Source organism: Heteronotia binoei, chromosome 11, assembly GCF_032191835.1.
Source record: "Heteronotia binoei isolate CCM8104 ecotype False Entrance Well chromosome 11, APGP_CSIRO_Hbin_v1, whole genome shotgun sequence".
Lineage (NCBI taxonomy): Eukaryota > Metazoa > Chordata > Lepidosauria > Squamata > Gekkonidae > Heteronotia > Heteronotia binoei.
Genome location: NC_083233.1, coordinates 53,474,692 through 53,490,323, shown reverse-complemented (window position 1 = coordinate 53,490,323; position 15,632 = coordinate 53,474,692). Strand labels below are relative to the sequence as shown.

The following is a 15,632-nucleotide window of genomic DNA, read 5'->3' as shown; positions in this document are numbered from 1 at the left end:
ACATCCTAGCAGTGGCCAACGTACCCCGCACCCCACCAAACATCAACTATAGCTACAGCTCTGCTTTGCTGAAACACAAAGTAGCCAAATGTAGACTTAACCATATCCCCCCCCCCAATGTTTCTTGTTTTATCTGTGGAAGAAAAACCACACAGAGCATCGTCTTCTTGTCAGCCAGTCCTCTTTCCTTGAACGGCAGCTGAGTGTACACTGTGCTAAGGACTGAAAAGTACCCAACTTAGTGAAGATAGCATCAGTGTTCATTGTGTTGTGCTGTGTGCTCTGTACCCTGCTGCCGCCCATTCAGTGTTGTTCAGAAGGATATCATTTCCCTGATTTCGTTTTGGTAGAGATCAGGAATCATCCCTAGTGGAGAATGAATCATCCTGACAGTGGTCTTCCCAAAGAGTTTATCCTCGTACTGAATGAGCTGTTGCCAGAAGCCGACGTTGGGCCGGATGATGGGACGGCAGGTCTTGACCCAAGAGTGTGCGCTGGCCAGAGACATCGAACGGTACTTCATCAGGTAGGCCATGCAAAGGGCAGCGGAGCGGCTGACGCCTGCGGCGCAGTGCAGCAGGGTGCGGCCTTCGTTTAAGTCCACTGCGTGAATCTTATCGGCTACAGGGTCAAAGAAGTCATAAAGGCAGGCTGAGGGAGTATCGGCGACAGGAACGTGAATGTAGTAAATGCCTGGGAAATAGGTGTTGACCACCTCCACGGAAACATTGATAACAGTGGTGATCTGGTTGGCATAGAGGAAGAGCTTGTTGTTGGCAGCCTCCCCATCGCTGAGGTACAGGCTGCTGGTGATCCGGGACAGGCCATAGGAAGACGGATGCCTGAATAGGAGGGGGATGAGTCCGAAGGCTGTATTCATTAAGGCAAACTTTAGACCTCAGCTACAATGGAGGGCATCATGGTTGCTTGCTGGCTAAGAAGTATAAAGAGAAGCTGTTGTAGTTTGGGCAGAGAAACAAATGTAGGATTCCATTCCTGCCCCATTACTAACATCAGTGAATTTCCCTTGGCTCCAAAAGATAGTTCTCTAAAACAGATTCCAGTCCAGTAGCATCTTAGAGACCAACAAGTCTTCCAGCTTTCTACAGTCAAACTTCCCTTAGTCAGATCTGACTCTTGAAAGCTTATACCCCAAAAATCTTGTTGGTCTCTAAGAAGCTCAGGTTACACCTCACCTAGAGTATTGTGTTCAGTTTTGGACACCACAATTTAAGAAGGATATAGACAAACTGTTTTGTGTCCAGAGGAGGGCAACAAAGATGGTGACAGGTCTGGAGACCAACTCCTATGAGGAAAGGCTGAAGGAGCTGGGTATGTTTAGCTTGGAGAGGAGATGACTGAGATAAATATTATCACCATCTTCAACTACTTGAAGGGATGTTATATAGAGGATGGTGTTCTCTGTCACTCCAGAAGGTCAGACCAGAACCAACGAGTTGAAATTAAATTCGGCTAAACATTAGGAAGAACTTCCTGACAGTTAAAGTGGTTCCTCAGTGGAACAGACTTCCTCAGGAGGAGGTGGGATTTAGGAAGAACTTCCTGACAGAGTGGTTCCTCGGTGGAACATGCTTCCTTGGGAGGTGTTGGGCTCTCCTTTATAGAGGTTTTTAAAGAGAGGCTAGATGGCCATCTGAAATCAGTGCTGATTCTGTGAACCTAGGCAGATCATGAGAGGAAGGGCAGGGGTAGGATAAGTTAATTAAATTAATGGAGGATAAGTCTACTGATTGCTAAATGGAACCTCCATGTTCAGAGGCATTGTGCAGGGGGTTGGACTGGATGACGCTGGAGGTCCCTTCCAACTCTATGATTCTATGGTTCTATGAGCTACTGGACTCAAATCTAACTGTTCTTCTGCAGACTGACACAGCTACCCTCTGAAACTGTCTTATCTAAAATAATTTTTTTCAACCTAATTCTTTTCTAAAGCTTTCTGTTTTTTAAAATTCTAATATTAAATTCTGCTCCAAATACCTCCTCCCACAAACAACATAAAACATATTTCAGTTTCCAGTTTCAGATTTGCAAATGTTTGGAGTTGTCAATCAGTTAAATATTTTTTCATTGACTGATGTGCTTTCTTATAAGAAATGGAACAGTGGCACCTTTAAGACCTACAAAGTTTCATTCAAAGTATGAGCTTTCACGTGCACAGACACACCAGCAGATCTGAGGAAGCACTCGTGCACACAAAAACTTTGTTGGTTTTCAATAAAACTTTGAATAAAACTTCGTTGGTTTTCAAGGTGCCACTGGACTGTCACTTTGTTTTGCCGCTTCAGACCAACATGACTACGCATCTGAATTTTATAAGAAATGGCTGTGGGAATAGAACTTTATTAAATTATGTGTGGTGGTGAGAAAGTTGATAAAGATAACCTTTTTCTTCCTAGCTGATGAAATCAGAATGCAGGGCCACCCAATAAAACTATGGGCAGCAGATTTACAATAGACAGCAGTACATAATTTCTTTCCTAGTAGATTTACACAATTAATGTATGGAGCTCACAGCCAGAGGATAGTGATGGTTACTAACTTAGATGGTTTTTTAAAAAAGGATTAGACAAATTAATGGAGAATAAGTCTACTGATTGCTAAATGGAACTTCCATGTTCAGAGGCAGTGTACCTCTAATACCCAGTGTTGGGGCTAGGCTTTGACCTCCATTTCCTGTTTTGCAAGCTTTCTGGGGCCATCTGTTGGAACTGTGGGGAAACAGGGTAATAAACTGCATAGCTCATTGGTCTGATCCAGCAAGGCTCTTGCCAAAACTTAACACTGTACACAGTAACTGAAAATAAAACCATGATCACAATAAACTCATGATATAAATCCTTCTCCAGCTGTGCTGCCACACAGTATCTCTATTGCCATCTTTTGAGCTGCTCTCTGTATACCTGTATAACCACTAGCCAAATAGTGCTGGCTTCTACTGTAGCCTTCGGACAGTGAGTCAGGAAGCTTTTTCCGTGGACATCATGTGCATGCTGGTCTTAGACATATGCTTAAAAGAGAGAAAAAAGAAACAAGTCTTGAAACTTCACAAAAGGAAATCCCTTGTAATTAGTCCAAATTTTAAGATTCAGTAAATCTTCCTTCTGCAACAAAGCTATTTCTTTCCTCATCACTGACTTGCAAAGATCCATGTACAAGTGCTGTCTCTCAAATCGGGAAGGTTGGGTTTATGATCACCAAACGCCACCACTATTTTGGCAACCAGATAGGGTAAAGGGGCTATGCCTGCAGCTGAGCTGAGCTTTCCCATGACAAGATGCAGGTTGTGCAAAAGGGGAGTGGCTGTAACTTTTGCAGCAGCATGAAAAACGAGGCAAGCCCCCTTGCAAGGAAGTCTTTTGAAACAGCAGGGAGTGGATGAGTCAGAAATGGTACCTTTAGAGTGTGTCTCCTTGAGAGCTTCGCATGCCTCCAGGGCTTGATGACCACCTGGAAGTTCACAAGAAGTGCTCCTAAAAAGAAGGTACAATGTAATGAAAGAGGCTAGTCTCAACGTTCCTATACTCCAGGGGTGGCCAACGGTAGCTCTACAGACATTTTTTGCCTACAACTCCCATCAGCCCCAGCCATTGGCCATGCTGGCTTGGGCTGATGGGAGTTGTAGACAAAACACATCTGGAGAGCTACCGTTGGCCACCCCTGCTCCATTCCAATCTCTGATTGCATGGAGAAGAGAGAATCCATAATAGTCTTGGTACAATTCCATTACAGTTCAAACAGGAAGGCGATCAGTGAAGTTGCAGGTGCATAATCACATGAACTATGAGAACTGGATGGCTCACAAGAGCATACATAATCCCCAAAGGAAACCCTACACAGAGCTGGCAGCCAAGTCAATGAGGCTAGGTGAAGAAAAAACTGCTGCCAGTACCAAAATTATGGTGCTGATTGTTGATGTGGTTAGAATATCAGAGTAGGATATGGAAGATTGGGATAAGAGTCCCCACTTTACCATGGAATCTTACTGGGCAACCTTGGGCCAGTCACTCCCTCTCAGCCTAACTTACCTCATAGGGTTGTTGTTAGGACAATAGGCAGGAGATAGGGGAATGCAATTGTGTCCCATTGGAGAGCCAAGGACCTTCATCTTTAGGGTTTGTAGAATCTTTTGGGATCAAGTGCCGTGTTCTCCAGTGAGTCAGGAAGTAGAAGTGTTCTCCAGTAGAACACGGCACTTGATCCCAAAAGATTCTACAAACCCTAATGATGTTACCAGCCGTGAAAACCTGAAATCTTTGATGACCTTCATCTTATTTATCTTCTCCACTTATACCCTCTCCTTTCTCCCCAGTGGAGACCCAAAGCATCTTACATCTTCCTCCTCTTCTCCATTCCATTGTCACAACAACCCTGTGAGGTAGGTTTGGCTGAATGTAAGATGTGACTGGCTCAACATCACCCAGCAGGCTTCCATGGCACAATGCAGATCTGAACCTGGGTCTCCCAGATCTTAGTATCAAGATGAGTAGCTGTGTTTGTCTGTAGCAGCAGAAAGGAGCAGGAGTCAAGTAGCATCTTAAAGACTAATAAAATTTGTGGCAAGGGATGAGCTTTCATGAGTCTTCAGATACCTCTTCAGAAGTGAGCTGAGCTGTGATTTACTAAAGGTCATCCCTTGCCACAATTATTTTAGTCTTTAAGGTGCTACTGGACTCCTGCTCTTCTTTACAGATTCTAGGATGATGCTCTCTAATCACTACACGTTCTGTCTCCAAAAGAAATAAGATTATATTTTAATATACATTATATATTTCATAAAAAAACCTGCATGAAATGTATATTAAAATGTAGTCTTCCGATTTCTTTTCCTGACTGCATTTGTATTTATTGATGTTTCTGTGAACAAGGATAAAATGGATTAAAGACCATAATGATTCATTCCGACAACAGTGCAAGGGAGATCTGAAGTAGAGAGGAACTGGTCCACACTTCCAGTTCTCTGGGAGCAATCCTATTGTACTTGTGTCTACAGGACCGCCTCCTCCACTATGTCCCTGGAAGAGCACTACACTTTACTGGTCAATCTACTGGTGATCCCTGGCCCTAAAGAGGTCTGGCTGTCCTCAACGAGGGCCAGGACTTTTTCAGTCCTGGCCCCGACCTGGTGCAACTCTCTGCCGGAAGACACCAGGGCCCTGCGAGATCTTTTACAATTGTAAAGCAGATATGTTCCACCAGGCTTTTGCTTGAGGACAGCAACGTCTGCTGGGCTGACACCCCCCTTCCCCCCTCCTCTTAAGGGGGGGACTGCTCCCAATGCCTAGAAAGCAGAATTACAGCACATAAAGTATGTTCATTGGGTTGCAACTGTTTTAAATTACTGGTTTTACTGATTTTATGTGTATTTCTTGTTGTACATCACCTAGAACCCGGCATTGGCTGGGATGAGGCAAACAACAACAATACTCCACAAGATTGATTCTCAGAAAAGTGCTTTCAGTATAGCACTCTGAGTCCCAAAGCTACACTACCAAACAGCCTATGTTGGACTAACAGGTGGTTTTGTCCAGACACAGCTGTGGCTTTTCCACACATCACGACACTAAAAATTCTGTTGAGCCCTTCTCAATGTACACTACTTGTGTGCACATATGAATGTTTGAGCAATCAGGAGGTAAAACAGGAGATGACTGGGTTTAGTTCTGTGGTTATACTCCAGATGTGGGAAAAGGAACAAAGCACTCAGTGGTCCTGAATTAATATGCACTAAAAGAAGAGGGGGAGGACCTGTGATCAGGTCAAAGGCGCATCTGTTCCAGTATCCAGTCTCCATTATCGACCAGCCAGATGACTCCTGGAATCTGAATGCAGGGCACAAAGACAACAGCACCCTCCTGGTGTTGCTCCCCCAGCATATATAGATGTAGATTCCATTTCTCACAGCTTATTATAGCTCTGTGTGTATATTACAGTCCCTGACCTTTAAAGCCACATATGCTATAAATCATCTGGAGGCTGGGCTGCGATTCCACAAGCACTGTCTTCCTGGATCGGATGTATAGCCAGTAACTAGCTAAATACGAGCAGAGCACAAAGGCGAAGAGCCCTTTCCCTCTTGCTTTCCCCCTCTTATATATCTGATATTCAGAGGTGGTAGTGGTTTGGTGTAGTGGTTAAGTGTGCGGAATCTTATCTGGGAGAAGTGGATTTGACTGGACCGGATCTACATGTTTTTTGAGGGGGGGCAAAATTAAAAATGGCACCTCCTTATGGCCATTCTGTCTTATGGTCCCATAAAACACAATGAACTCCGTACCCAATTTGGCGCACGCCCCCCCCCCCCATCAGCTCCTGGGGCAAGCACCCACCTCTCCCCCACCCCAGATCCGGCCCTGGGATTTGATTCCCCACTCCTCCACTTGCATCTGCTGGAATGGCCTTGGGTCAGCCATAGCTCTCGTAGGAGTTGTCCTTAAAAGGGCAGCTGCCGTGAGAGCCCTCTCAGCCCCACCCACCTCACAGAGTGTCTGTTGTGGGGGGAGAAGATATAGGAGATTGTAAGCCGCTCTGATTCAGAGAGAAGGGCGGGGTATAAATCTGCAGTCGTCGTCTTCTTAGACTGCCTCTAAACATGGATGATCTATTTCCCCCTCTTTGCCAATACCTCCCCCCTTCCTTACCCCACCCAGCCAAAGTCACCTCCGGGGAAAGAAGTCTGGGGAAGAGATCTTAACGTGTGTCATGCATCTTATGACCCCGCCCCCCACATTCCCAGCTTTGGCACCTTTCTGCCCCGGGGCGGGGGGCCAATCTTCTTACCCCCACCCGTCCCTGAAGCTTCCTGCTCCGGTCTTGCTCCCTTCTCCACACCGCGGCAGCAGCAGCAGCAGCAAGAAAAAGCCAGCGGCTTTCCAGCCCGCCGGCGGTTTCCAGGGCAACCGCGGAGGCCTGAGGCCATTGTGACCCTCTCCCCCGCCTCCTGGCGCGGCTCGCCACGGCTCGGCACAGCACAACACGGGCGGGCCGCCTCAAGAACTGGCGGGTGAGCAATGGACGGCAAGGACGGCCCTCGCCCCGTCGTCACTTTCTTCCAGCCTCGGTCAAGCCAGGAGCTGGTGCTTTTCAGGTAAGGGGAGGGAGGGGGGCAGCAGAAAGCGGGATTCTAGGCAGGTGACCTTTTGTATGAAATCCCCTCCCGTACTTTTTGTACTTGAAGGCCTTCGTGGGTCCAGACGTATCTCTGCAGTTGCGCCCCATGATTTAGTACGGTTTGCCGCCTTTCGGGCTGCATAGCCGGCTGTTTTGACCTGCCCTGTCTCTGAGCACGTGCAGAATTCCTTCCATGGGGAAAAAACAACAATGAAGTCGGAGAATATTAAAAAATTATACACCCCCCACGCCCAAGCTAGTTTACAAGATTAAAGTGACAATAAAGCAACGTTAGACGTATATAGAAATCACTGACTTAAAAAAAAAAAGTTTGAACTTGCTGAAATTCTCCATTAACCACCCTGATGCACACTAGCCCAGCCCAGTAACCTGGAAGATGACTTGCCTGTCTTGGAAGTTAATGCTGTAAACTGGTTGGCTCCAACCAACCTGCTTTTCTCCTGATGAAAATGGGAGGAGGCAGCAAAACGACTAAGGTGGGAATCATTGGTCCTAGATGGAAGAAAACTATAGGGGGTGTAGTTAAGGTGCATAAAACCATGAGAATGAGCAACAAAAAGGTGGTGGATCCAACCCAGTGTCAAATTGGGGAAGGGAGAGTTGGTTATAATTAGTCAAAGGAGAGAAAGGCATTCTTCATGGGCTTTACGATGGAAGAATTAAAGATAGCGGCTAAACGTAGAAACTGTCGTAATATGTGATTTTAACTACCCGCAGATTGATTGGGTCAATATGTGTTCTGGTCGAGAGAAAGAAATTGAGTTTCTAGATGCTCTCAATGACTGTGCTATGGAGCAGATGGTCTCAGAACCTACCAGGGGTGGGGCGATCCTGGATTTGGTCCTAAGTAATGCCCAAGACTTGATGAGAAATGTAAAAGTGATCGCACCGCTTGGGAGCAGTGACCATAACGTTATTGATTTCACCATTTGTAGAAATAGGGAGTTGCCCCAAAAGACCGGCACAACCACGTTTAACTTTAAAAAGGGTAAATTCTCTGAGATGAGGAGGCATGTGAAGAAGAAACTGAAAGGAAAGGTAAATACAGTCAAAACCCTTGGGGAAGCTTGGAGGCTATTTAAAACTACAATCCTAGAAGCTCAGATAAAATATATACCACAAGTTAGGAAAGGCACAAACAGGTATAAGAAAAGGCCTGCATGGTTAACAAACTAAGTAATGGTAGCTGTAAAAGGTAAGAAGGACTCCTTTAAGCGGTGGAAAACCAGTCCAAGTGAGATTAATAAAAGGGAACACAGGCTGTGGCAAATCAAATGCAAGACTGTGATCAGGCAGGCAAAAAGGGACTATGGGGAGCATATTGCAAAAAACCTAAAGACCAACAATAAAAATTTCTTCAAATATATTAGAAGCAGGAAACCAGCCAGGGAGGCAGTGAGGTCCTTGGATGACCAAGTGGTAAAAGGATTACTGAAGGAGGATAGGGAAATGGCTGAGAAGCTGAATGCATTTTTTGTCTCCGTCTTCACTGTGGAAGATGAGAAGTGTTTGCCCGCTCCAGAACCACTAATTTTGGAAGGGGTGTTGACACAGGCCTGAGTCAGATTGAGGTGACAAGAGAGGAGGTCCTACAACTGATAGACAAATTAAAAACGAATAAGTTACCAGGTCCGGATGGCATACATCCAAGAGTTCTGAAAGAACTCAAAGTTGAACTTGTGGATCTTCTGACAAAAATCTGTAATCTTTCATTGAAATCTGCCTCCATTCCTGAGGACTGGAAGGTAGCGAATGTCACCCCCATCTTTAAAAAGGGTTCCAGAGGAGAGCCGGGAAATTACAGGCCAGTCAGTCTGACTTCAATACTGGGAAAGTTGGTAGAAACCATTATCAAGGACAGAATGAGTAAGCACATTGATGAACAAGGGTTATTGAGGAAGACTCAGCATGGGTTCTGTAAGGGAAGATCTTGCCTCACTAACCTGTTTTCCAGAAAGCTTTTGATAAAGTTCCTCATCAAAAGCTCCTTAGAAAGCTCGAGAGTCATGGAGTAAAAGGATAGGTCCTCTTGTGGATCAAAAACTGGCTGATTAATAGGAAGCAGAGAGTGAGTATAAATGGGCAGTCTTCGCAGTGGAGGACGGTAAGCAGTGGGGTGCCGCAGGGCTCAGTACTGGGTCCCATGCTCTTTAACTTGTTCATAAATGATTTGGAGTTGGGAGTGAGCAGTGAAGTGGCCAAGTTCACAGATGACACTAAATTGTTCAGGGTGCTGAGAACCAGAGAGGATTGTGAGGCACTCCAAAGGGATCTGTTGAGGCTGGGTGAGTGGGCGTCAACATGGCAGATGAGGTTCAATGTGGCCAAGTGCAAAGTAATGCATATTGGAGTCCAAGAATCCCAGCTACAAATACAAGTTGATGGGGTGTGAACTGGCAGAGACTGACCAAGAGACAGATCTTGGGGTCGTGGTAGATAACTCACTGAAAATGTCAAGACAGTGTGCGATTGCAATAAAAAAGGCCAACGCCATGCTGGGAATTATTAGGAAGGGAATTGATAACAAATCAGCCAGTATCATAATGCCCCTGTATAAATCGATGGTGCGGTCTCATTTGGAGTACTGTGTCGCCGCACCTCAAAAAGGATATTATAGCATTGGAGAAAGTCCAGAAAATGGCAACTAGAATGATTAAAGGGCTGGAGCACTTTCCCTATGAAGAAAGGTTGAAACGCTTGGGACTCTTTAGCTTGGAGAAACGTCGACTGCGGGGTGACATGATAGAGGTTTACAAGATAATGCATGGGATGGAGAAAGTAGAGAAAGAAGTACTTTTCTCCCTTTCTCACAATACAAGAACTCGTGGGCATTCGATGAAATTGCTGAGCAGTCAGGTTAAAACGGATAAAAGGAAGTACTTTTTCACCCAAAGGGTGATTAACATGTGGAATTCACTGCCACAGGAGGTGGTGGCGGCCACAAGTATAGCCACCTTCAAGAGGGGTTTAGATAAAAATATGGACCACAGGTCCATCAGTGGCTATTAGCCACTGTGTGTGTGTATATATAATTTTTTTGCCACTGTGTGACACAGAGTGTTGGACTGGATGGGCCATTGGCCTGATCCAACATGGCTTCTCTTATGTTCTTATGTACTTCCTTTCCATTGCTGCTGAACAAGCTACTTAAGGGTTGCCAACTATTTCTTGGGAAATTCCTGGAGAATGGGGATGGGGGTGGGATCCTGGGTAGAGTTGCCAGGTCTGAGTTGGAAAATACCTGGAAACCTTGGGCGTGGCTCCAGGAGAGGGTGGACTTTGGAGAAGGGAGGGGCCTCAAGGGAGCTGATCTCTGTCAGCTGGAGATCAGCTGTAAAAGCGGGAGATCTCCGGGAGGCTGCCAACCCATTCTCAGGGGAGGGTGGAGCTTAGAGAGGAGAGGGAACTCAGCAGGGTTGTGATGTTACTAGGACTTTCATTTCTCCTAGATTCAATGGTATACCGTAGTAGAGTTTGCCCTCCGAAGCTGCCATTTTCCTCTGTTGGAACTGATTTCCTCTATAGTCTGGAGATCTCCAGTCCTCACCTGGAATTTGGCAACCCTAACTTAAATAAGTGGGGTACTGATGGTGCCCTGAGAGTGCATTGCCCTACTTGCAGAAGTCTAGTTACATTTGGGAGGTGAAGGGAGGAGATCAGAATGAGGTATTGAGGTATTCACGTGTGTGGGTAGGACGACTATGTGTATCCTCCAACACAGGAACTGGCTTCAGGACGTGGATGAAGGGAGGGACCTCCTCTCTTCCCCCTGGAAGCTGACTCCAGGGTTGCATGTTGGTTGTGGGAAACATCTTCATTTCTTAAATCACCGCTGAAACAGACTGTTTAAGGCATACTTCTCTGTTTGGATCTGAATTGTGCAGGATGCAAAATACCTCTTGACATATTGACTTGTCCCTTCTAAGTTGCCTGCCTTTGGTTCTTTTGATGAATCCTGCCCAAATTATGTGCCCCAGGTTCAATGCTGTTGCAAGTATGGTTCCCCCCCCCCCTTCCCTGCAGCCTTTTCCATAGGGCTGCAGTACATTTGTGCACTTGCCAGTGTTTCCCTGACTTTTCTATGATATTTTGGAAAAGATCTCAACAATGCCTAGATGACTGCCATGTGGGTGGGGAACTTTGGGTTTACTCATCCACACGGTAGCCATTCTTCCTGGCCATTTCCTAGTGGCCACATGCTCACCCATCACCCACTGTTTTTTTCTAAAATCTGAAACTTGTTACCCTTCTATTGATATACTGCTACAACAAGTGCAGTGGGTTCCCAGCTTTTATTTTTTAAAAATTGGTAAGTCTTTAACTTTTCTGTTGCAAAGACATAAAGGCATACTTCTGCAGTGGAAGAGACTAGAGACATTAAAAAAAGAAGGCCACATATTCACAGAATTCATTACATTTATTGCTATAACTGTATATCAATGAAACAATATGAAATTGGCAATTTAAAAATAGAAATGGAAAAGCCTAGGGGAGATGGTGGCTACTAGTCCACCAGAAGAAGAAGAGAAGAGATTGGATTTATGCCCCGCCCTTCACTAGCCAAAGGAGTCTCAGAGCAGTTTACAATCTCCTTTCCCTTTCTCTCCCCACAACAGACACCCTGTGAGGTACGTGGGGCTGAGAGAGCTCTCCCAGAACTGCTCTTGAGCAGAACACTCTTGAGAGAACTTGTGGCTGACTGAAAGTGACATCAGCAGGTGTATGTGGAGGAGTGGGGAATCAAACCCGATTCTCCCAGATAAGAGTCTGCACACTTAACCACTACGCATGGAAGCCCCCTATTGCCTCTCTGCTGTATGTGTAGCCAGCCACACAAACCTGTTCCCATGCTGGTGAACTACACAACCACTGTGCAAACCATATACAAATTAATAACTTGTAATCATAACTAATAATACAATACATGGTCCATAAAATACAAAATCATACGTGTTGTCTCTTCTTACACTATATGATTTTGCACTTTACCGACTATGTATTGTATTATGAAATGATTATGATTTATTAATTTGTATATGGTTTGCATGGTAGCTGTAGTTTTTTCTGATGGACTTATGTATTTTACAGTGTGTCCCCCCTTTTCTCTTTTTCGGGAACCACACAAGCCTGTTCCCATGTAGGAAACCACCATAAAGATGAACGTCGCTAAGATCTGGTGACACTGGTTGTAGAGGGAATTGGGGCATACTTTGAAACAAGCTTGCTTTCTCCTATGCAGCTTGCTCGCGGGCAGTGAGGCAGTTATACGGAGGTTTTTACCCAAGAGCCATGTTTCTAATGTGATAATTCGTGACAACACTAGTGTTCAGCGAGTGCAAGAAATTAAGGTAAGGTTTGCATTTGAACCTCCCCAACCCCAAGTTGGCCCTTGCTGTGAAAGCCAAAAATGATAAAAGGAGCGTTGTACCTTTAAGCAGGGGATTCCGTCAGTGGTTGGTGGTAGGCAACCACAGTATTCCAGGCTGGGTTTATGAGAACAAAAAGGCAAGGGGAGAAGGCAGAGTGCTTTCCAGGCATATTTTGGCTTTTGTGGGAGGATGCATTAGGACCTGGCCTGGCTATGATTGCCAACTCCAACATGGGGATTTCCTGGAGATTTGTGGTGGGCTGAGGAGGGCAACATTTGTGGAAGGGAAGAGGCCTCAGCTGGATATTATGCCATAGTCCTCCCTCCAAAGCAGTCATTTTCTCCAGGAGAGCCAATCTCTGCATGTAGAGTTCAGGTGTAATTCTGGGAGATCTTTAGATCCCACCTAGAGGTTGGAAACCCTTGGCCTGGAAGCAACTTCTGATGACTTTATACCACCCAACTACTAGGGTTCAACAGCAGCCACCCTATGAATTCCACTGTGTTGTAGCAGTTAGAGCTTCAGTGTAGGGCCTGGGAGACCAGATTCCTGTATTGCTTCACAAGCTGAGTTGGGGATTTCGGAGCAGACACATACTTTCAGCCTAATCTGCCTCATAGGGTTGTTGTGCAGATAAAAAGGAGGAGAGGGGAATAATGTGAACTGCATTGGATACAAATGAAGTAAATACATAATAAGTATAGCTGAAGATGGGAGGCAGATGAAAGGCAGATGGTAAATGGCTGAGAAGGAGAGAATAAGGCAGAGAAAGGGGAGAGGACATGGGGTTGCCCATGGAAGAGTAAAGAGTGTGGGGAGAGGGATACAGAAAATGAGGTGCCACCCCACAAGTCCTTGAGGATTCCTACCATCTAGTGGGCCTGGCTGACAGCCAGCACCACACAACCGAGCCTTAAGTTTCTTAGGTAGAAGCTGCAGGTGGGGGGGGATGGGGCAGATAGGTAGGTTGGCTTTTGGGTAGAAAGAAGATAGGGTTGCCAAGTCTAGGTTAGGGAATTCCTAGAGATTCAGGGAGTGTAGCCTGGGGAGGGTGGGGTTTGGGAAGGGAAGGGTTCTCAGAGGAGTTTAATACCATGGACTCCATCCTCCAGAGCAGCTGTTCCTCAAGGGGACTGTGGTTGCCAACCTCCAGGTAGGGCAAACCAATGGGAAACAGTGAGGTTGATAACCTGTACAAAAATTCAACACTCAAATACAGTTTTGCACTTCAATGCAATATTATAATGTATATATGCCATTTGATTCCAATTCATAAAGTCACAGGCAATGTAAATTCTCCAAAGAAAGTTGATCGTGACACATTTCTGTTGATGCCTTGGTGAAATTGAATAGACTCACGCGCAAGTATTCAATGAGCATAGGTTCCAGGATAAATAATTGTAAGACGAAGGGTGTCTGAAACACAAATATTTACCGGAAGTGTGTCACGATCAACTTTCTTTGGAGAATTTACATCAGCTATGGAAGAAATTGACCAGTGACATTTCGCACACCTCAGAGCTTCGCTCTTCAGTTTTGTGAACTCTGTCTCTCCTTTTTTGGAACAAATGATTGTGTGAATTAATCTATGAAGCATCATGCATAGATTTCTTGTTCTTTAATGTGTCTTTATTAATTGGAATCAATTGGCATATATGTATTGATATGCATTATAACATTGAATTGAAGTTTGTAACTGCATTTTCTCCAGGCTATCAACCTCCAGGTAGGGACTGGAGATCTCCATCTGGAGAAAAGGCTGTTTTGCAGTATGAACTCAGCATACTGCACAAAAGACTGTTTTGCAGTATGCCATTATTCCCTCTTGAGGTTGTTTCCTCCCCAAACCCAACCATCTCAAAGTTCCACCCCCCAAATCTCCAGGAATTTCCCAGCCTAGAGCTGGGAGTCCTGATGGGGGAGAATTGTTGTGATTCTGTAGTTGGGAGAATTGTTGTGATTCCAGGACATCATCAGGCCCTACCTGGAGGATGGCAACCCTCGAAGAAGATAAGCAAGCAGGAAAAGGAGAGGCTATAGGGCTTTCAGAAAAGGGAAACAGGAAATAGTGGAGGACAGGAAAATGAGATGTCTTTTCAAGTCCTTGCAAGTTCCCACTTTTCCTTATATAAACCTTGTATATTACTATTTCCTCTGTGGCTGTGTTTGTTTGTTTTTAAGCTAAGGCACTTGGACAACAGCAAAAAAAAAGTTGGCAGTTACTGTGAACATATGAAGAAGAAGTTTTTGCATGACCAGAAGACCAAGGTGAATCGATGGAAGAAGCAGTATAGTCGATACCAGAGAATGCTGGAGAAGATTGACCAGCGAGCCATGCAGGACGTTCTTCCAACAAGCTTATTGCTGCTGAATGCTCATAAGTCTTCTGCCCAACTACAGAAATCCATCCTGAAGACAAAATAAGTACTTGTGTTAGGGTAGGGTAGTGGGCTATGGCTCCACCTCACACTGAGTAAAATAATGGTGATCCCTCCCATGCCTTCTTGTTGGTGTCCCTCGTTAGGAGAAAGGGTATGGAAGTTATACCAAAGGCTTTACTACCATCAGGCAATGCAAGCTTCTTTTTGTTGTTGTTTTGCAACTTGAATGGAATCATTTGCTTGCAATTTTTCATGTTCAGGAGGCTTTACAGCCTTTATGGTCTTCATAACCCAGCAGTCTGCTGTTAATTTTTATTGGAGCTCGTAAAAAGAGACTCTTGAGAACATGGTGTTCAAGGTGAGCCATGGCCAAGGGGAAACTGGAACTGAGGTCTTACAGATCAAAGCCCAGCCCACAAATCATTGGATCATGAAGAAAAGTATCTTGGCATGTGGCATGTGCTGAAATTCTGGCTCAAACTGTGTCTGATTGATGGTTTACTTTTAAAAAGACAACACATTCATATGCCGTAGTTTCTTTAGCCAAAGTGAATGTTTTATCCCTGCATAGTAGACATGAGCTTACAAGGTAGTTGTTGCTACCCAATTCTCAGAGCAACTTAAGCAGATACAACCTTAACTCTGAAAACAGAAGCCACATAGTGCCTTGTATTAAAACCAATCCAAATAACATAATGTGTTCTACAGGAAGTTCTCTGAACTCTTCCTTCTC

General features: G+C 45.1%; 2 protein-coding genes across 2 annotated transcripts; one reads left to right on the top strand and one right to left on the bottom strand.

Annotated features, from left to right (window-relative positions):
- Nucleotides 1-295: 295 nt before the first annotated feature.
- Nucleotides 296-929, bottom strand: DUSP18 (dual specificity phosphatase 18). Its single transcript, XM_060249342.1, has one exon. The coding sequence runs from the start codon at nt 878-880 to the stop codon at nt 314-316; it is 567 nt and encodes a 188-aa protein (XP_060105325.1). The 5' UTR covers nt 881-929; the 3' UTR covers nt 296-313.
- Nucleotides 930-6,791: 5,862 nt separating this feature from the next.
- C11H5orf52 (chromosome 11 C5orf52 homolog) lies at nt 6,792-15,015 on the top strand. Its single transcript, XM_060249341.1, has 3 exons — nt 6,792-7,105; nt 12,389-12,497; nt 14,700-15,015. Exons 1-3 carry the CDS (start codon nt 7,029-7,031, stop codon nt 14,940-14,942), a joined length of 429 nt encoding a protein of 142 aa, XP_060105324.1. The 5' UTR covers nt 6,792-7,028; the 3' UTR covers nt 14,943-15,015.
- Nucleotides 15,016-15,632: the final 617 nt, after the last annotated feature.

Bases quoted from the DNA above. Each gene is read 5' to 3' on its own strand.
- C11H5orf52 (XM_060249341.1), top strand. From the start codon at position 7,029: ATGGACGGCAAGGACGGCCCTCGCCCCGTCGTCACTTTCTTCCAGCCT. The intron at 7,106-12,388 runs GTAAGGGGAGGG...TCTCCTATGCAG, and splicing joins CAGGAGCTGGTGCTTTTCAG to CTTGCTCGCGGGCAGTGAGG. The intron at 12,498-14,699 runs GTAAGGTTTGCA...TTTGTTTTTAAG, and splicing joins AGCGAGTGCAAGAAATTAAG to CTAAGGCACTTGGACAACAG.
- DUSP18 (XM_060249342.1), bottom strand. From the start codon at position 880: ATGAATACAGCCTTCGGACTCATCCCCCTCCTATTCAGGCATCCGTCT.